The following is a 21,436-nucleotide window of genomic DNA, read 5'->3' as shown; positions in this document are numbered from 1 at the left end:
CTAGCTATTGTTGTCATTGTGCTTTTTTTTTTTTTATTTCCTTTTCTAACAATAAATACATAATGTAAGTGATCATTTTAGAAAGACCTTACTAACGGATCAGGTCTTTGTGTGTCAATAATTTTTTAATTATTATTATTTTACATTTTTAATTAATTTCAAACATAATTTAATAAAAATGTAACTTATCTGGCACTATCTTTTGTAAAGATATTTTTGGTAAAACTATTCCCTTTTCCCATAATTTTGTGTACATTTTGTGATTGAATTCCTCAGTTCTACATAAAGTACAAACACTAAAATACTGCCTACTTAATGAAAACATTATTTATCTTAAAAATTCTAATCTACAACTGTTACCAATGGAATACAAAGTAAAACTGAGAAAATTAATAATTTGTGTACAGTCCAATACAGCACAAAGTGAAGCATCTTTTAACAGTAATATAAATCCATCCAAAATGAGCTACAAAATATAACAAATGTGTTGTTATACATATGCTTAAAACAGGCTGCCAATATTTGCATCACATATAATAGTAAATGGATTCACATGTTGAGCCATACGTCCTGAAATGTATGCACCTCACCACTCTCGGGGCTGTAATATGTGCTATGGGCCAGGGTTGGACAAAGTGTTGCAGCTAGAGGATTATGGGATTTTAAGTACACTGACATTTGTAGAGTCACATGTTGAATTAAATAGGAAGGGTTATGATGTGATACGCATTAGTAAATATTAAACATGTCAGCGCATTACTAAAATAGCCATATTGCTTCAGAATGTATCAATAATACACTTGTACTAATCCATATTGCATCTTGTGCTTTATAAGATAAAGTTGACACATTTTGTATGATATATTATTTTATGGTTAGTTATTTTCTATGAATTTATACAAAATAGATTTTGAAGCATGTAAATCGCATGCATTCAAACAGACTCTTTGTAAATAATAGTGGACCTGTTTAATACTCTTTTTTTTTTTTTTTTTCCTCACATCGTATATTGCTTTCTTTTTTTAAATTGAATACAGAGAGGCAGTAGAGATAATAATAAGATTTGCTATAATATAAAGCAGATTGTTGTAAGAATATTGTAAGCCTCGTCTGCATATGTATTATGTAAACAGTGTGGGAGCGAAGCAAAATATAATATTGCCTCATGTTTAAAAGCTGGTGAAAAGTTCCCTTCGCCTGTTGTCAAAATTATGTACTTTGTGGACTGTTTCCAAAGCATACTTGTTTCCCTACAGACCCGATTCTGTAACGGACAACCAGAGGGAAAAATACAACGCTGTGTTCAACTTTATATTCACAAAAGGGTTTGTTTGTTTTTTCTCCTGTGAACTATTTTATTTTAACCTTTTACATTTTTTTTAAGAGAAGGGTTCTTCTAATATTTAAAGTTAGTTATTTTGTTGTGTTCTTTTTTAAAGGCCTCCTGTGATATGGTAAAAAAAACACTGTTTAAGTATTTGATCTGTATAGTTAGTCCTCAAAGGACATGTAATTATTGCTCCTTAGCAGCTAGAAATGCAACCATTATCGTTTGTGCTCTCTGATTGCTGTGTATTTCTCATGGAGATCCCCAATCATCTCCCCTTCACTAATGGAAATAATATTTTGTTTGTTTTACATATAATACTGAATGCATGTGCAATAATTGTGGCTCTAGAATTGAATACAAACAGGGACGGTTCTGGGAGAATAAGAAAAAAATCAACAAAAAACTTTAAGCGAGGCCAAGTAAACTCACAAACAGCATACGTTACTTCACGTAAGATTCCGGCCTACATACTTTCACAAACATCAATGTAAATTAGAAACTTCAGATTATATAAAGCAGTGGTAATGGGTTGTTTTTCCCACAACTCCTAGACTGATGGGAATAACGAGTGAGATCTAATAATCATCACAGTTATTGCAGAATCCCCACATATTGGATTTTCTTTTAGCTGATGAAAAATTGCCGCCAGCACTTGTTTATTTTCTGCAGTGTATCCTTAGTTCTTCTTTACTGCCACAATGCAAAAAGATTTTCCCTATGAAACAAAATAAAATTATATCACTGGAAATTTAGGAGATCTCCCAAACACTCTATGATACAGTATTTCAAAATGAAGGAGAAAATCTTGAAAAAAGTTCTGTCCAAATAGAAGAGGAACGGTTTAAAACTATGCAGGTCAAGGCCTAGAAAAAGTGCCTGGTGCCTCAGAATGAAAGCCTCTCTCTCATGGTCGGAGGTACAGACATTTTCTGTGGGGTCCACACTCAGGGATTCTTTCTAGAAGCTAAAAGAAGCATGGTGCTAATACTTTGTCCTGTTTCATTCTTTCACTTTGGATACATTGGGAGTATTCCATGTTTTTTTTTTGTTTTTTTAACACTGTAGATCATATCCAGTCCTGCTGAAATTATTATGGAGAGGTCCAGCTCTACTATATTGATAGGTGAGGGGCTCAGACAAGCATGTGCCTTCGGCGATGCAATGCAAGGTGATCTGAACGGGAAAAACTGCGGTCACAGTCTGCACATTTAAATGGCTTCACTCCCGTGTGTTTGCGATAATGCCGTGTCAGTTCGTCTGAGCGTGCAAATTTCCATGTACAACCTTCCCATGTACACATGTACGGTTTTTCTCCTTTGAACACAAAAGGGTAAATATATATGTTATTCATTTGAAAGATGAACATCACAGTCACATCAACTATAAACATGTTTATATTTTTAAAATAAAAATATGTAAAATATATTAAATATTTGTGCTTTGACTCATAATGGAGGTCATGTGCTGTGACTGACAATGGAGGTCATCCAGTACTTACCCACATATATATATATATATATATATGATTAAATGCAAACACTGTTTAGTCTACGGTTTCCTTAATTGGTTAACTATGGAATAGTGTATTTACGACTTGCTGTCTGTTGAAACCATGTCATGTATTATATTGTCTAGTACTATACACTGTGTATTATGGATCCATTGCAAGGTGTGGTATTGTGTACATTAGTGCTTGTTTACAACCTTGGGTAATTTGAGGTTAATACCTCTTGGTCTAGATTAAATATATTCTGTGTATAGCATATATTTGCATGTACACAATACTTATATGATGTGCTGTAGGGGACTTCATAGATAAAGCTTACAAAAAGCCGTTATGCAGTAGAACTATTTTCCCTTTGACTTATACTAAACTTGGCCACTTCGCTCTCCTGTAGTTGTCTCTGTACTGTCGGAACACGTGATCACGTTTGTACGCAATGTGCGTCATGAAGTCATGAATACCCGAAAGTAGCCTCCGGCATTATACAGAAGATCCTACACATCATTACACATAGGCAAGCACCTCCCTTTATCTAGCTGATCGTATTTAGGTTTATTAGTTTGAATTTACAGGGTATATAAGTGGAAACATAGATCAGTCAGTGAGAGGTCCCCCAGAGGAAGGCTTCAGACCCGAAACGTTGGGGAAATGTTTAATTATTATTTTAGTTATTGTTTTAAGCACATTTTACATTGATTTGAATGTTACAAATTTTAAGTTCCACATAGTAGATACAATTTTATAATCACTGGTAGATATCACATTTGACATTTGGTGTGCACCACCACCCTGGCAATGAAAGCATTACACAAACGTAACACAGCACCTTCCATTTTCAGAGACACTTGAGGCTGTGATTGGCAAGTAATTGTTTCTTTTTTCCAGTTATCATTGGGTTTAAATTCCTGCACTGGACCTTTTTTGCATTGATCTTGATTAAGATCCAGATGGTGGCGAAAGATTTGATTACTTGCATGGTTTATAAATTGCCCTTTATGGATGTCCTTATACACCGCTAAATCGAACAGTGGTGGATTGCATCATAATAGTAAATATATTGCCAGTGAGCATACAGTATCAGACTGCTTGGCCTACAGATGTGATGGGCTTATGGGTTTACAGAGGTGAATTGCAAAATTAAACACTGCAGCATGATCCCACAAAAATAGTTAATTTGATATTGCAAGATGAGGTAATTAGCTTTTAATCACAGCATAATTCCTGATACCCCCAACTGTTGACACAAATAGACAAATCCCTCACATTTCTCAAATGAATGCATGTGTTCCATAGGTCAGCTCAGTAAGCCCCCCCAGCTAGTAATGTTTTTTTACTCCTCCACTCTTCACAGCTGCCCAGACAGTATTTTTCCCTGAAGATCTTTTTTACTTATTCAGTTCTACTATTCTCCATACGCCATACCTCCCCCTCACATCTGTACCTTTGCTCCTGCTTACCATTGTGTCCGATCACATAATTTATCCAGACCACCCTTCAATACAATTCTTTATCCTCTGGATAATTCTGCCTTTATAATTTTAAAATGATGTAGCATGCAATCCCAGCTTTGCACTTTACTTTCTGTCTGATTAAGGAGATACCCCAGAATCAATGGTGTTGGGGCTTTTAAAAAATAAAATAAAAATTATTATGTTGTAGTGTTATTTTGTATATATAGTTTTATTCTGTATATACGCTATTACTGAAATGCAATTTTATTCAATACTTGTGTGATAATGATTAACATGAAAACAAAAGAATTGTAGCAACCTTTGTAATTGCATATACATAAGAGAGAATTATAAGTACAAACTAGCAGCATCAAAAAAGTAAAATAAAACATAATCATAGGGTTCTAGAAAATGTTGTCATATGTAAAACATTTAAAAGTATCCAGAGTTATTCACTATATATGCAATGAAATAAAGAATAATATGATTTACACTTAAAAAAGACCCCCAGTTGGCAAAACGCGTTGCGTTGTTTTATATATTTGTTTTTAGCATTAAAGTATATTTGGCATTCACCTAATTTATATGTCTACCATTTATTACTCTTTTTATGCTTTTAATACCGTTTAATTTTTTTGTTGTTCCTGGCACATCAATATTTTAAGTACTTACCTTATAAGGAAACAATGAAGAGAATTACTACCTGGAAAATTTACACTACATTATATCCCTGGTGGGGGCGAACATTTGAGCGGTGCTGCTGCTCTATTAAATGTGAGTAGATCATCCTTATCCTTTTATATATTTCTGTAATTATCACAGTGAGCACTATTATCTGCTTTTTATATATTTCTTTACCTATACATTTGCATGCTGAGAGACTGACCCACAAAACTAAATATCCATCAGTGGGGATTATACCACAGCATGCTGTTTTACTCAGAGCTGGTTTATAACTCTACTAAATATGAGTGCAATACCATAAATATTTCTCTTGTGTGCCCTGCACCTAGCACTAAACAATCTGCACTGTCATTACTAAGGTATTATGTGAAGTTATTTGAATTAGCCAGAAGGTAATTTTTTTTATTTTTTTTTCATGCTGTATGTTTACTACATGGAAGAGTTTGGCTTGCTGATAGCATGGACTATCCATTTCTGTTAGGCCTTTTATTTTGATGTTGTTTGAAATTCCTTGTTAGTGCTTGACAGGAGAAATAAGTAGTAGTGCCTACAAACGTATGCCATGCAATTGCAGACCCAGGGCCCATGAATGCCCCCATGTGAATAATCATGAAATCACATCAATAACTTAGTAACAGTCTTGGTGAAACTTCCAAAATATCTTCCCTTTTCCAAACCTTCTAGTGTTCATCTCCCACATTCTAGAGAGAGCTTAAACTGCTCATATAGCACTGTGCCATCCAAGGAAAGTAGTACAGAGTGTGACATTATTTACAAAGGTCACCCATTTAGACTTAAAGAATGGAGATTTTACCTATGGTAGAGGAAATAGTCTTATCCAGTAAGAATAATAACTATTTTAAATTGTCTATCTAAGAAAGTATTATTTGCACACAGTTTTAAAAAAAATGCCTGGATGCATATTTTTGAAAAAGAGATTATTCAAAGCTCATAATAGTTAGTATGTGGGGTAACAGTTTACGCCACCTGATTGACTTTTTGGAGTGAGAGAAATAGTTTTCCCCCCCATTGTTCAATACAATTGGAAATCACTTTCAATTTTGTTAAGAGCAAAAACAGGGATGTGTAAAAACCTAAAGCTTATCGTCTTGAGTCTTGTTTTTTTAACTGATATTATGTAATGAAGGTAGGTGTTTTGTATATAAAGTAAATAATAGTATAATTGTGGTAAATACAAATAAATAAAGCAACTGCATGGCTCGAAAACAGGTTATTCCAAATACACATTAGGTGATGTTATATTTCAACTCCCCCTTCAAGGACCACTAAAGACACCAATTCATTGAGATGATGTTGCCTGGGTACAGTTCTCCTGTCATTTATGGTCATTTATGGTAAGACATTGCCATTTTGCAAAAGAGCAATGTTTACCTTGAGGGGTAAAACACATCTCAAGTAGCTGAAACACTGATAGCCACTGGAGGTGCTACCACTGCAGCAACTGAGTAACTCTTCTAAGAGTGTTGGGTTGGACCATCACCGGAGTAGGCCATACCTCCTCCATGACATTGCAGGAGGAGTGGAGAGGTAAGCAGAGCCGATGGAGCCTTGGCACTAAAAAATGGTGAGTAAAATACTAGATTTTATTATTTTTATGACACACAGGGGATGGGGGGGGGCACTCTAACTAGGGATAGGGATACAAAACGTTGGCAATACAGGTTTGTATTCCTAATGCTTTAGTGTTTCTTTAATGTTAACTTACACACTTTGCTAACAATCCATAAAGACTAAAGGGTTACTCAAAACTCCTAACAAAGCCACTGTCATGTTTTACAATAAAAGTTTGGTTTCGGTTGCATTAAACACTTTAGCTTTGTTTAACATATATGTGGTTACTGTGTAATAAAAGCAAGGCAAACAGAGTCTGTTTCTTAGACCTGTCACAGCAAGGAAGTACACAATGCAAATGCTTTTAAAAATTACCCTTAAATGCTTTCCAACCAACACAAATACTGCAGTTAAACTTAATCTGGCACCAATTAACAGGCAGAAAAAAAACTTTGTGAGATTCTCATGGTTAACTGTTCCTCTGAAGGTACAGAGGAATCTAATGTGTTCAAATAAAAATGCTCTACAGATCTCCCACATCTAGAATGATTGGCACTGCTTAACAGAGTTCTAAGTAGCAAAATCTAGTCGCACACAAAGATTTGGCTTTTGGGCAGGGAGTCACATAGCTCCAGATCATGAACACATTTGTTAATTATATTTTGGATCTCTGCCTAAATTGCATGCAATCATGGATTTTAACAGAGATACCTGTAGGTGAAAATACAATATCATATAATTAGCAAACTTTAGAAATTAATGAAGGAGAGAAAAAGATGACAGCATGAACAGATAAAGGAATGCTTGGGTTGTTACCGTGAACATTACAGAAATAACAAAAATTGAAATTATAAACATGCCTTTATGGGAGAAACCAATTGTTGGTTGCCGATAATAAAGTAGCACAATTTCTAAATGTCAGGTATACTTTTTTTCCCTTGCCTGATAAACATCGATATAACAGATTTATGTTTATACAAAGATTTATGAGCAATGCTGTCACAAAACCAAGTATGTTCGAGAGCTCATCAGTCTTCAGATGTTTGCAGAGAACATACAAGGGTGTCTCTCAGTTAATACAAACACATAAACCAGTTTGATTTTTGTTTTGTTCTTTACAGAAGCCCAAATTATTTCCATGGCATTGGCTTGAAGACTAACTCAGGGCAGTTTTAATGCATGTACACGCTGGGCAGTTGCCCAGGGGCCCCACGAGTATAAGGGCCTAATAAGTAGTGATTCATTATAGGGGATTTACCCTGTGTGTGCCCACCTTCCTCCCACTGCTCTTGGAAGGGACCTTGTACGTTCTGTACAATATATATACAGTATCTCACAAAAGTGAGTGCATTCCTCACATTTTTGTAAATTTTTTATTATATCTTTTCATGTGACAACACTGAAGAAATTACACTCTGCTAGAATGTAAAGTAGTAAGTGTACAGCCTGTATAATAGTGTACATTTGCTGTCCCCTCAAAATAACTCAAAACACAGCCATTCATGTCTAAATCGTTGGCAACAAAAGTAAGTACACCCCTAAGTGGAAATTTCCAAATTGGGCCCAATTAGCCATTTTTCCATCCCGGTGTCATGTGACTCATTAGTGTTACAAGGTCTCAGGTGTGAATGGGGAGCAGGTGTGCTAAATTTGGTGTTATCGCTCTCACACTCTCTCATACTGGTTACTAGAATATCAACATGGCACCTCATGGCAAAGAACTCTCTGAGGATCTGAAAAAAAGAATTGTTGCTCTACATAAAGATGGCCTAGGCTATAAGAAGATTGCCAACACCGTGAAACTGAGCTGCAGCACGGACACCATACAGCGGTTTCACAGGACAGGTTCCACCAGGGGCGGACTGAGAACCCTCAGGGCCCCCGGGCAAAATAAATCAAGGGCCCCCTTACAGGCCCCACCCATACTCCGCAGCAAGCGCCACCCATGTCCCGCCTCCATGCACCGCCTCCAGCCACACCCTACACAATCTTTAGACACAAGGAACAAAAGTGCAATAATCCCTTCAAGGCCCCAGTAGAGACTACAATTGAGGGCTAATGGGCCATGGAGGGGGGTCTTTCTAGCAGAGGCTATCTCAGTGTCCTTTAGAGAGTGTGTTAGAAAGAATCCCCTCCAGGCCCTATTAGAGACTACAATGGAGTCTAATAGGCTTGGAAGGGGGTCTTTCTAACAGAGGCCATCTCAGTGTCCCTGCTGGAAACAGTCGCCTCCAGGCCCCAGTAGAGACTACAATTGAGGGCTAATGGGCCATGGAGGGGGGGAGCATTCTAGCAGAGGCTATCTCAGTGTCCTTTAGAGAGTGTGTTAGAAAGAATTTCCTCCAGGTCCCATTAGAGACTACAATGGAGTCTAATGGGGCCTGGAGGGGGGTCTCTCCAACACTCTGGTTCCTATTCACAATATAGCAACACAACATAGCTGATACCTAGGCCAAGTTGGCTCCTCTTACCTTAATTACTGTTGCTGGCTGGCAGTCTGTGGGCTTGCTGGAAGGCTGTGGGCTTACTGGCTGCGGCTGGCAGGCTGTGGGCTTGCTGGCTGCGGCTGGCAGGCTGTGGGCTTGCTGGAAGGCTGTGAGCTTACTGGCTGCGGCTGGCAGGCTGTGGGCTTGCTGGCTACTGCCGGCAGGCTGTGGGCTTGCTGGCGTCGGCTGGCAGGCTGTGGGCTTGCTGGCTGCGGCTGGCAGGCTGTGGCTTGCTGGCTGTGGCTTGCTGGCTGACAGGCTGTGGCTTGCTGGCTGTGGTTGGCAGGCTGTGGGTTTGCTGGCTTTAAGCCTAACTGGTGGCCTGTAGGCTGTCTACTGGCCAGCCTGTGGGCTGGCTGGCCTGTGGGTTGGCTGGCTTGCTGGCTACTGGGGCACTCGTAGATTATTTAAAGAAATAATCCATGCACAATAACCACTACTACTCTGTGTAGTCGTTATGGTGCCAGGAGGGCCGGGCCCCCCTCCCAGAGTAAGTAGTCAAACCGTTTAAGAACAGTTTGACAACTTACCTGGGGTCTGCTGGGATATAAGGCTGTAGTAGGGTATAGGAGCAGTGGTGCAATGTGTAAGGGGTGCAGTGTGTGTAAAAGGTTCAGTGTGTGTGAGGGGGTGTAGTGTGTGAATGTGTAGGGTGTGTGGGGCAATGTGTGTACGAGGGGGCTGTGTATGTGTGTGGCAATGTTAGTATGGGGGGCTGTGTGTGTATGGGTGGGCAGTGTATATGTGTGTGTGTGGCAATGTGTGTAAATGTGTATGGTGTGTGTGGGGGCAGTGTGTGTGTATGGGGGGCAGTGTGTGAATGTGTATGGTGTGTGGGGGCAGTGTGTTTATGGGGCTAAAGTTCACTCTCACCACTGCGACCACCAGGAATACCTGGTGGTCACAGTGTTGAGAGTGAACTCTAGCCCGTAGCTCCAGGGCTAGAGTTTACTCTTGCAAGAGCCGTAACGTTGCCGTGGTAACCGCGGCAACGATCTGTGCTCGCGCAAGAAGGACCCAGAGGAGCTGCAGGCTGAGCTCCCGGGTCCTCTCTTCCTCCCTCCCCTGCCGGCTGCCCGCACGGTGCCTGCGGACAGGGGAGGGGGCAATTGCCCTCCTCTTACTCCCCCCTCCCCCTCTTCTTACCCCCCCTCCCCTCTTCTTACCCCCTTCTTACTCCCACTCTTCTTACCCCCCTTCTTACTCTCCCCCTCTTCTTACTCCCCCTCCCCCTCTCCTTACTCCCCCTTCTTACTCTCCCCCTCTTCTTACTCCCCCCTCCCCCTCTTCTTACTCCCACCTCTTCTTACTCCCCCCTCTTCTTACCCCCTCCCCGCTATTCTTACCCCCCTCCCCCCTCTTCTTACTCCCCCTTCCTCTTTTTACTCCCCCCTCCCCTCTTCTTACCCCCTTTACTCCCCCTCTCTTCTTACTCTCCCCTCTTCTTACCCCCCTCCCCCCTCTTCTTACTCTCCCCTTCCTCTTTTACTCACCCCTCCCCCTCTTCTTACCCCCTTCTTACTCCCCCCTCCCTTCTTACCCCCTCTCCCTCTTCTTACCCCCCTCCCTCTTCTTACCCCCCTCCCTCTTCTTACCCCCTCCCTCCTCTTACCCCCCTCCCTCTCTCTTCTTACCCCCTCTCTTCTTACCCCCCTCCATCTCTCTTTTTACCCCCCTACTCCCCTCTCTCTTTTTACCCCCCTACTCCCCTCTCTCTTTTAACAACCCCCTCTCTCTTTTAACCCCCCTCCCTCTCTCTTTTAACCCCCCTCCCTCTCTCTTTTAACCCATCTCTTTTAACAACCCCCTCTCTCTTTTAACCCCCCTCCCTTTTAACCCCCCTCCCTCTCTCTTTTAACCCCCATCTCTCTCTTTTAACCCCCCTCCCTCTCTCAACCCCCCTCTCTCTTTTAACCCCCCCTCCCTCTCTCTTTTAACCCCCCCTCTCTCTTTTAACCCCCCCTCCCTCTCTCTTTTAACCCCCCCTCCCTCTCTCTTTTAACCCCCCTCCCTCTCTCTTTTAACCCCCCCCCTCTCTCTTTTAACCCCCCCTCCCTCTCTCTTTTAACCCCCCCTCCCTCTCTCAACCCCCCCTCTCTCTTTTAACCCCCCCTCCCTCTCTCTTTTAACCCCCCCTCCCTCTTTTAACCCCCCCCATCCCTCTCTCTTTTAACCCCCCCCTCCCTCTCTCTTTTAACCCCCCCCTACCTCTCTCTTTTAACCCCCCCCTACCTCTCTCTTTTAACCCCCCCCTCCCTCTCTCTTTTACCCCCCCCTCTCTCTTTTAACCCCCCCCCTCCCTCTCTCTTTTAACCCCCCCCCTCCCTCTCTCTTTTAACCCCCCCCCCTCCCTCTCTCTTTTAACCCCCCCCCCTCCCTCTCTCTTTTAACCCCCCCTCCCCCCTCTCTCTTTTAACCCCCCCTCCCTCTCTCTTTTAACTCCCCCCTCCCTCTCTCTTTTTACCCCCTCCCCGTAGCGTGGCCGAGCTGCTCTGCGTCCGCGGTGCCGGCCGGATTGATAGGAAGGTGCACACACACTGAGTGTGCACCTTCCTGTCAGTCCGGCCGGGTACAGGAAACAGAAACTCCTGTTCCGCGCGGAACAGAAGTTTCTGTTTCCTGTACCCGGCCGGACTGACAGGAAGGTGCACACTCAGTGTGTGTGCACCTTCCTATCACTCCGGCCGGCACCGCGGACGCAGAGCAGCTCGGCCACGCTACGGGGAAGGGAGGTGAGAAGCTGCAGCCGCCTGAGCGCTCTTAAGAGAGCGCTCAGGCGGCTGCAGCATTTAAAGGGGCGGCCGGGCCCCCTGATGGCGGGCCCCCCTCCCGGCCGGGCCCTCGGACCATGTCCGAAGTGCCCGACCGGTCAGTCCGCCCCTGGGTTCCACTCAGAACAGGCCTTGCCATGGTCGACCAAAGAAGTTGAGTGCACGTGCTCAGTATCATATCCAGAGGTTGTCTTTGGGAAATAGACGTATGAGTGCTACCAGCATTGCTGCAGAGGTTGAAGGGGTGAGGGGTCAGCCTGTCAGTGCTCAGACCATACGCCGCACACTGCATCAGATTGGTCTGCATGGCTGTCATCCCAGAAGGAAGCCTCTTCTAAAGATGATGCACAAGAAAGCCCGCAAACAGTTTGCTGAAGACAAGCAGACTAAGGACATGGATTACTGGAACCACGTCCTATGGTCCGATGAGACAAGATAAACTTATGTGGTTCAGATGGTGTCAAGCGTTTGTGGCGGCAACCAGGTTAGGAGTACAAAGAAAATTGTGTCTTGCCTACAGTCAAGCATGGTGGTAGGAGTGTCATGGTCTGGGCCTGCATGAGTGCTGCCAGCACTGGGGAGCTACAGTTCATTGAGGGAACCATGAATGCCAACATGTACTGTGACAAACTGAAGCAGAGCATGATCCCCTCGCTTAGGAGATAGGGCCGCAGGGCAGTATTCCAACATGATAACAACCCCAAACACACCTCCAAGACGACCACTGCCTTGCTAAACAAGCTGAAGGTAAAGGTGATGGACTGGTTAAGCATGTCTCCAGACCTAAACCCTATTGAGCATCTGTGGGGCATCCTCAAACAGAAAGTGGGGGAGTGCAAACTCTCTAACATCCACCAGCTCTGTGATGTCGTCATAGAGGAGTGGAAGAGGACTCCAGTGGCAACCTGTAAAGCTATGGTGAATTACATGCCCATGAGGGTTAAGGCAGTTCTGGAAAATAATGGTGACCACACAAAATATTGACACTTTGGGCCCAATTTGGACATTTCCACTTAGGGGTGTACTCACTTTTGTTGCCAACGGTTTAGATATTAATGGCTGTGTGTTGAGTTATTTTTAGGGGACAGCAAATGTACACTGTTATACAGAGTGTCAATCTCTATCCTCTATTAGTTCATCTCTTAACACCTAAGCAAGAGAAAGGTAAGGGCTTTGAGTGAAGGCACCTGAAGATAACTTCAACCAGAATTGTTGTGTAACACCGCACAAAAATCTAGGTCAGGGTGACATGAAGTGAATATCTATTACACTCCGGGCAGTTTAGGTTGATTTCTAGCCCTATTAAAGGGACACTGTAGGCACCCAGACCACTTCTGCTCATTGGAGTGGTCTGGGTGCCAACTCCCACTACCCTTAACCCTGCAAGTGTAATTATTGCAGTTTTTCATAAACTGCAATATTTACATTGCAGGGTTAACTCCACCTCTAGTGGCTGTCTATTAGACAGCCACTAGAGGTCACTTCCTGGGTTCTAGCACAGGTTTCCTGTGCTAGAGCGTCGCTGGACGTCCTCACGCTGTGTGAGGACCTCCAGCGTCGCTCAAAACCCCATAGGAAAGCATTGAAATGATTTTTCAATGCTTTCCTATGGGGAGACGTAATGCGCATGCGCGGAATTTCCGCGCATGCGCATTAGGTCTCCTCGGCCGGTGAGCGAGATCAGTCTCGCCCACCGGCCGACGTAATCACTAGGAGGAGCGTCGCGGAGGCGGAGACAGCGGCGAGGGACATCGCCGCTGTCCCAGGTAAGTGACTGAAGGGGTTTTCACCCCTTCAGTAACCGGGGATTGGTGGGTGGGAGGGAGAGGGACCCTCCAGTGCCAGAAAAACGGATCGTTTTTCTGGCACTGGAGTTTCCCTTTAAAGCTGTGCTATGTGCATACCAATTACAAAGCATGTGCTGAGACTTAAAAATGAACAATCACTGGAAATGGAATTCATGCTAGTAAATATGTTTTTAGCAAAAGAAAGAGCAGTGATGTAGATGCATATCTGAACAGACATGTGGTCAGTTTTTGAGTGATGTAAAATTCTGTTATCAGACATGTCTTTTCTATGGAAAACAAAATGTAAACTTTTATTCACGGTTCCAGAACCAAGGAGTTAAACATATTAAACCGACTTAACATGAATGATGAATATTACTGAATATTCCGTTTGCCCTACAGTTATAAAAACATTGTTTTAAGCTAATGGCCTTTTTATGAAATAGAGTTGAAATAAATGCGTTTTATGCCAATGTATTCAGCCTTTTAGAATACTGTGGTTAGAATTAATTGTGTCGATCTAACCAAACTATTTTTGTTGAAGATGAAAAAACAAATGTAGGTAAATCTTTGATTATACTTATCACTAACCATTGTTCTGAATGATTATAGTAATATCTGTTTTTCTTTAATGTATAACTGTAGAAAGGGCCGGCCGAAGACATTGTGCTGCCAGGATCTATGTATGAAATGCTGCTCCCCCATTAGATTAGATAACGACAGGGGCGGCAAAATGTCGCCCCTGTCAGAGTGCCGCCGCTCCAGTGCGGTCTATGGACGGGCCAGCCCTGACTGTAGAAATGTAGAAATGCAGATCCCTGAATAAAGAAGTATTTAGAATTAGTCAAATATTAGCACTTCTCATGTATTCTATATTAGGGTTATTATCCAAGAGGATTCATATGTTGACAGCAACCAGTGTCTAGCACTTCACAAGCAGGGGCGTTGACCCTGCTGGGAACGGGGAAACTGTAATCCCTAGACGAGGGACAATGAAAATGTAAATACAAAGTTATTAAATACTTTAATTACTCATCAGCCAATAGTGTTTCCCTTGAAATAAGTCTGAAGCTCTTTTGGAAGGCACAATATGGGTCTTTTAAAGATACCACACTTTTTTTCTCTAGACATCACTTAGGATAACTTTCCTACTAAGACTTGTAGTGTCTTAATTTTCTGAGGGATCAGCAACATAAATGCACATTAAAACTTGACTTTGGAACCACTTAAAAAAGGAAGGCTTATTGGCTGCCAAGACCCTAAGTTATTGTGGCAAAACCCTTAGTAACGGGAGGGCTTGAGGCTGCAGTGATGTATATGACAAGGTAATGTGTTACAGTGTGCCCCCATCAATCTTTTTGAACTTTGACTTGTCATCATATCAGTGGTACTGTAGAGAATGGCACCTGTTGGCACTGCAGCACTGAAAGAGTTAACATGTACAGCTATTGCATATGCTTTTACAAGTATTTTACTACATTAACAGTCTCATTAATCCCCTCCAATCCCTGGCCCTGCAACATTAAAGAAATACTATAGCATTTGGAATACCTACATGTATTCCAAATGATATGGTGTCCTAGTGCCTAGTAAGATTATTTACCCTCCTCCCACTACTGAAGTAAGTAAAGGGATTTGCTTACCTTAACCCCATTGCCATGCTGTCCTACTGCTTCCCCTCCTTGGCTGTCCTCATCAGTCTTGATTATCTCAGCCAATTCAATGCTTCCCAATAGGAAAGCAACAGGAGGCTAGTGCACATTTACAGCAAAACTCTGCAATGCTCGAATCAAATGCTCTCTATGAGAAGCATTTTTTGATTAAGAATTGAGTCTGACTTGGTTCTCACAGGGGAAGCGGCTCTAGTGGCTGTTGGGAAGACAGCTACTAGGGGTGTGTTAACTCTGCTATCATAACATGATAACATGTTTCAGATTTCCGGGATAAAACTAAACCTGTCATCTGAAGTGGTCTGGTTGCCTATAGTAGTTCCTTAACCATCCCAGCAAATGCCCACAACAAGATTAACACTCACCTCACACTCAAGCCAGCCATAATAACTCTCTCAAACACACAACCCATACCTCAGCATAAAAAATACAAGTGGCATGGGCATCAGCTAGCCTGTAAATGTATAACCACTCATTGGGGCTTATGGGGCCCCCTGATAGCAGAACAACAACAATGGCTGGTGTCAGCCCTATGTCTGCATGAATTTAAAAAAAAGTTGATAGCCTTTACCATCCTGCTCTTCTACTGCTTGTATCTTTGGCACCCCTACGCTTTCCCTTTCCCACCATAAACACACCTCTGAGCATACATATATTAACCGATGAGGAAAACTATGTGAATACTGTTTTCTCACAACTAGTTTTATAAGATGAGATCCCAGCAAAGGTGAGCTTAGGACAAGGCTTCCATTAAATAAAGTCATGGAACCCTTCACCTATAAAACAGAAATGTTTAGTGACGCAAATAATGTGTTCAAAATGAAAAACATTTCAACTTTAAATTAAATAACTTGTAATTATGGTGCAGTCCAAATTTTTTTTTTATCAGTGTGGGAACAGCAACATTCCATAACTAAGACATTTTATTCAGTCAATGTGTAGCAACATTGCTTTCCATTACATTGACATGGTCTTTCTCTATGTGGACATAGAAAACGTTATTATTTCCTCTAGTACTGTCACATTTGAAAACAGAAGTTACAAACCCCTTGCAACGTGCCAGTATTATGGCAAATTGAAAACATACACAAATGTAAGAAATACAAAGCCACTTAGTGCTAATCACATTTTTATTTGAGACTTGCGAAATTCATTCTGTCATAATTTGCCCTTTTCGATAAAGTCTATTTCGAAGCACTGGTTGAAAGAGAAAAAATATTGACATTTTAATTGCTACTAAAATTATCCAGTTGGGGTGAGTACTTTCGGGACTGTAACTGGATCAACAGATAATGTTTTACAGCTTTGTGCAGGACTAAAAATGACAGCTCTGTGGTTATTCATTTCAGTTGAAAGTGTATTGGGTCCTGTATTTAAGTAGAGTGGACTATTTAAACTATGTAACTTGAAATATTATTATTGTGTGGTCTTCACACAAAGTCGAAAGGTTACATTGCAGAAGAGCAATAACATATTCACCACAAAAATAAAAGATGAAATTAACATATGTCTTTAAACACCATTTTCTAAAGATTAGAGAGACTGCTCCATATAACTAGATAGAGAAAATAAATGAAGGGGTTTTACAGTTCTGCACGGAGCTCCTCTGCTGCAGAAAATTGAGTATCTTTGCTACATTTAATATTTGGTGGTTCATTCACTGGCAGCATAATATTAATGGTCAAAACCCATGAGGGGCTGATTATACCCCTTTGTTGTTTTCTGGAAAAAGCTGGTGATGTGTTCGTATTGCAAGCAGTCTCTTATAGCTCTCTTCCTCTCTGACCTCATTTTTCTCAGAAATTATGAATCCTTTTAATTTCCTTCTTCGTTTCTTTTCGCTTCTCTCTCTTCTTTGTATTCTATCATTCAGTCTATTCTACTCATTATTTTATTTTCTCTCTTATCTACATTACTGAGGCAATCCTATTCCTCTTCCCTATTGGTTTTCTACAGTTGTTATGTGGTGATGTTCAACCTGTGTATTACAGGTTGCGTAAGTAAGGATGCAGCTTCATTATGGGGGGGTTGAATAAGAGCAACCATTTTTCGCAGCAATTTCTAAAGGTAAAGAGATGACACGACTGTCACAATGCTTAGGTCCTTTATGCTTTCTTTATTATGTGTGATAATACTGAGCCACATACCTTTGCCTCATTTTGGCATCATGGTAAACGCACATTCTGGCATTAAGATAATGATGCAAACCTATAGGATGCCGCTACAGACTATGTATCCTCTTAGCGTCCTCACTTCTTTGCCCTGTGGTGGTTTATTTGCCCAAAAATGTATTCCTGGTAGTAGCTACTTCATTTATTGACTTGACTTCTGCATCAGCCATTGTGACCTATGCTCTCCTGAACTTGGGTCTTCATCTTGTCCTGTTGTCTTTCTGGTATCCATTGACCTTAACTCATTCTGACTATTCCACATCGGTCGCTTGTGGTTTTCACCGTTCAATAGTCTATACTTTATATCTGGGCACCCTGAGGGACAGTAATACATGTCTACCACTTTTTATCTTTATTACCTTACAGTTGACTGCATGTTCCTTGACAATTGGATATAGTAAAATGTGTTTGATTAACACACAAAGTTAGCTTTTCCAACTAAGAAACCAGAGATGGACATGTTACACACTTTTTTACACTATTATGTTTTTTTTTTTTTTTTTTTTTTTTTAAAGACCAATAAAAATGTACAACTGTCCATTTAATGTTAGGGTTTCAAAGATACTTTAAATTTCTGAGACTACGAAAGAGATTTTTTAAAAAATGTTTTCCAATTGCGGTTATACTAAGCATTTTTGCAATGAATAATAGATAATATCAAATTATTAAACCTGGAGAGATACATTCAAGATGATCCCTTTTCTGTTTTGTTTCGTGATTTTTGACTTCTCACGTGGTGTGTTGTATAAAACTGTAGTTTTACAGTAGCAATTCAATGATTCTGTTTGTTAGTACAGATATTCAGGAAAGAGTATCTTGTATGTTTTTTTTTTATACTTTTAGTGTTTTGGGGACATATTGTGTACATTCCTTTTCAATGTCAACTTCATCTTTGACTTCACATTCCTTTTCAAAGATCTGGCATTAAAATAACTATACTAAGAAATCCCTTGTGTATGGTGTATAAATTCTTATCTTATATTAAACAAATGTAAAAAAAAAAAGATGTGGCAATCCTTGTGTAACTAGCATTGGTAATCAAAAATAAAAAAATCTACTTACCTATTGTCCAAAACTCTTCATCGCACATATCCCAGTACTTATTGAAGATATGATATAGTTATCTAAGTCCTACAACTCTTTACTTTTAATCATATATGATGTAGAAACCTTATATTTTATCCAACACATCTTACTAAGATCCAGCTCATAGTCACATTTCAACAATCATAAAATGTTCTATATTGCTCTTTCAATCTCTCTGCATCAACATATATTATTATCTATATTACTCATATCAGTTCTAGCTTGGAAATCTCAGTTTTTGAAGAATATGTACAGTCATTTTTTTTTATGCAATACAGAAGTTGTAAAGGTTTTTGAAACAGCAACCAGATATATACCAAGTACAAAACGTATAAAAAAAAAAAAAAAAAGGACCATGTCGTAGGCTTTTCTCCAAAGCCATTTATTTTCCTCTTCAGCATATCTTGTTATATGATACAAAATGCTTATCGTTATATCAGCTCCACCATTTTCACTCATCTGCTACAAAAAAAAACAAAAAAAGAGTATTCTTCCAAATCAGTTATTTGGTCTAAAACGTATAGCTCACCTTGAATTAGCCTTGAATTCCTGACAATTCTTCTTCCTTCTGTTCCTCTAAGCTACCCTTTAATCCATCTTTGCTATAAGCTCACATTTACTGTATAAAAGTCAGATGAAATATTGTCCCACAGATGATCCACATAGAGCCAACAGGGACATACAGATTTAAAAAAATGCTGTGATTTTCCTTAAATAAGCAGTGTTCACATTTGTAATAATAAGATCTAACAATGACCTGCTCCTTGCATCTTCTATTGTCACCTCTTCCTATGCTAAATTGCAGGACTTCTCGTATACAGCACTAGTCCTCTGGAACACATTTCCCCTACTTTGCCTTCCTTTCAGCTCTCCCTAAGGACTTTCTTGTTCATGAACACCTACCACTCAACTCGGTTACTAATACATTCCACTTAACCAATACATGCCCTCATCTCATATATTAACATTAACAGAATTCAGCAAGTGCATGGCCAACTTATTTTTTATCCAATGTAATCTTCTGTTGGGTGTTTCTTGACCCATTCTATGTTTGTCGTCTACATGATTGATATCTCTCCTAACATAAGAAGAATGGAAGACTGCACCATTGTGCCACTAGGGTACTTTTACAATTTTTTAAATTCAGGCAAGTTGTAGTTTAGTTTCCCTGAATCTCCCTTACAGAACCCACAAAGCAGATATATTTCACCCTATTGTTTTAGGTTTTCTTGAACAATAATTGCTATGACCATGGTTGGACAATTCTTGCTTGGAATATAGTATAACCAAAAATTATCTTCTTGAATATAATAAATCCCCAAACCTCTGCCACTTTGAAATATTAGAATCATTTTGTTAACATCAACATGGTGCACATTTTTAGAAATGCAGAAGCAGTGCTCGTTAGTATTAATGAGTCATAGCTTAATATATTGAATATTTATTAAGTCACATGTATGGGCAAATGATTGGTAAGTCTGTTTTAATGAGAAAATAGTACAAAGCAATGCATTAAATCAATGTTACAAAACATGACCATAAATAACAAATTTTTATTACAAAACATAATTACATTAAAAAGGCTCCAGGGTTATAAAATGCATCACACAAGAATGAGGAAGAGATGAAAAGTTAGAGTCATACGAAAGCGCTGTGGTTTCTTTTATCTAGCTGTATGTATCTCATTTAACTAGTCATTGTTTCATTTTAATTTTTCACCAAACATATGAATAACTGGCATCTAGCAAGGACACGTGAGGGCAGCTTTTAAGACATTCATTTCATGGGTTGGCATGGATTTTCTAACCTCAAAATTACTACATAACCTGGGGCATTATAGCATTTGCGCCCAACCAATCATGTGTGATGTTTTAAGTAAAAATAGCAATGATGTAAAGAAATTAAGATCAAACAAATAAAAACGCAAAACTATTGCTTTAGAATTCAAACACAAACTGATTAAATTGGTGTTTTCTTTAAGTTCCTGTATATGTTATTCTATTACACCATCTAGTGGCGTTAAACGTAATTCCAGTCTCCATGTCTTGCATTCAAAGGTCATTACAAGCACCATAACTACTTAGTTCAATTTCAAAAGGTACCTTGTTTCTATGCTTAGAGGAGCTTGCACCTGCAGCAATTTAAAAATAAAGAAATAAATCTGCAGCTAGCAGCTTATAACTCAGACTCTCAAATATTAAGATTCATTTTTACTTTCTCCTTTACTTCGTGAGATAAGTCCCACTTGTGGGTGCAGCACATCTAGATCAGACATCTCTTTCCTCCACTGTAAAGAGGTGAGCTGGGGCTAATTGCTCACACTGCCTGTGGCCTTTTTTTTTTAGGAGTGCCCTAGCCTCAACCCTAGTCTTCAAAAGAAAATAATGTCATGTGAAGAATACATATAAGTGAATCTTTAATTGAATGAAAATAATGCAATCTCAGGGTTCTACAGACATTTGGTCTAGTGGCATTGTTTTCCCATAATGCACATTTGCCACAATGTATCTTCGGTGCACAGCTGGACAGGGTGTAAAAAAAAAAAAAATCAACACTTTAAGTACCGATCTTCAGAAGCCTGTCTTGCACTTAAAGTGGCACTGTCACCATCTGGGAACTTTGCAAAAGTTCCAGGGTGGTAGGGAAAGGTGAGTTCTACTTCCCTGAACCTGTAGCACGTGGGTGCCTTCATCTCCTTCCAGAGGGTCGTCATCAGCTCTTGGTGCTTCAGAGCCCGTAGCCGACATCACTGGTGTACTCTCGCACATGCACAAGAGTACAGCATTGAGGTCCATGGAGGATAAAGATAACCAATTCCATGCAGCTGTCACTAGTGATAGCTGAGGGGACTGACACCACTATCCAGTAGTATCTCTGCCCACTTTGTCCCTATTTTGTCTTATGTTTTTATTTAGAAAGACAGC

General features: G+C 40.4%; 1 protein-coding gene across 2 annotated transcripts in view; it reads right to left on the bottom strand.

The window, feature by feature from the left end:
* Nucleotides 1–1,059: 1,059 nt before the first annotated feature.
* The window catches only part of KLF12 (KLF transcription factor 12), a 269,928-nt gene continuing 249,551 nt past the window's right edge, over nucleotides 1,060–21,436 (bottom strand). For both annotated transcript variants that reach the window (XM_063444691.1, XM_063444692.1), the window contains exon 6: nucleotides 1,060–2,644. In XM_063444691.1, coding sequence (XP_063300761.1) covers nucleotides 2,463–2,644 — 182 coding nt within the window. In that variant the 3' untranslated portion in view covers nucleotides 1,060–2,462. The remainder of the gene's footprint in view (nucleotides 2,645–21,436) is intronic.

Source organism: Pelobates fuscus, chromosome 1 (genome assembly GCF_036172605.1).
Source record: "Pelobates fuscus isolate aPelFus1 chromosome 1, aPelFus1.pri, whole genome shotgun sequence".
NCBI classification, from domain to species: Eukaryota; Metazoa; Chordata; class Amphibia; order Anura; family Pelobatidae; genus Pelobates; species Pelobates fuscus.
The sequence above is the reverse complement of the archived record's forward strand: the minus strand, read 5'-3'. Positions and strand labels throughout refer to the sequence as shown.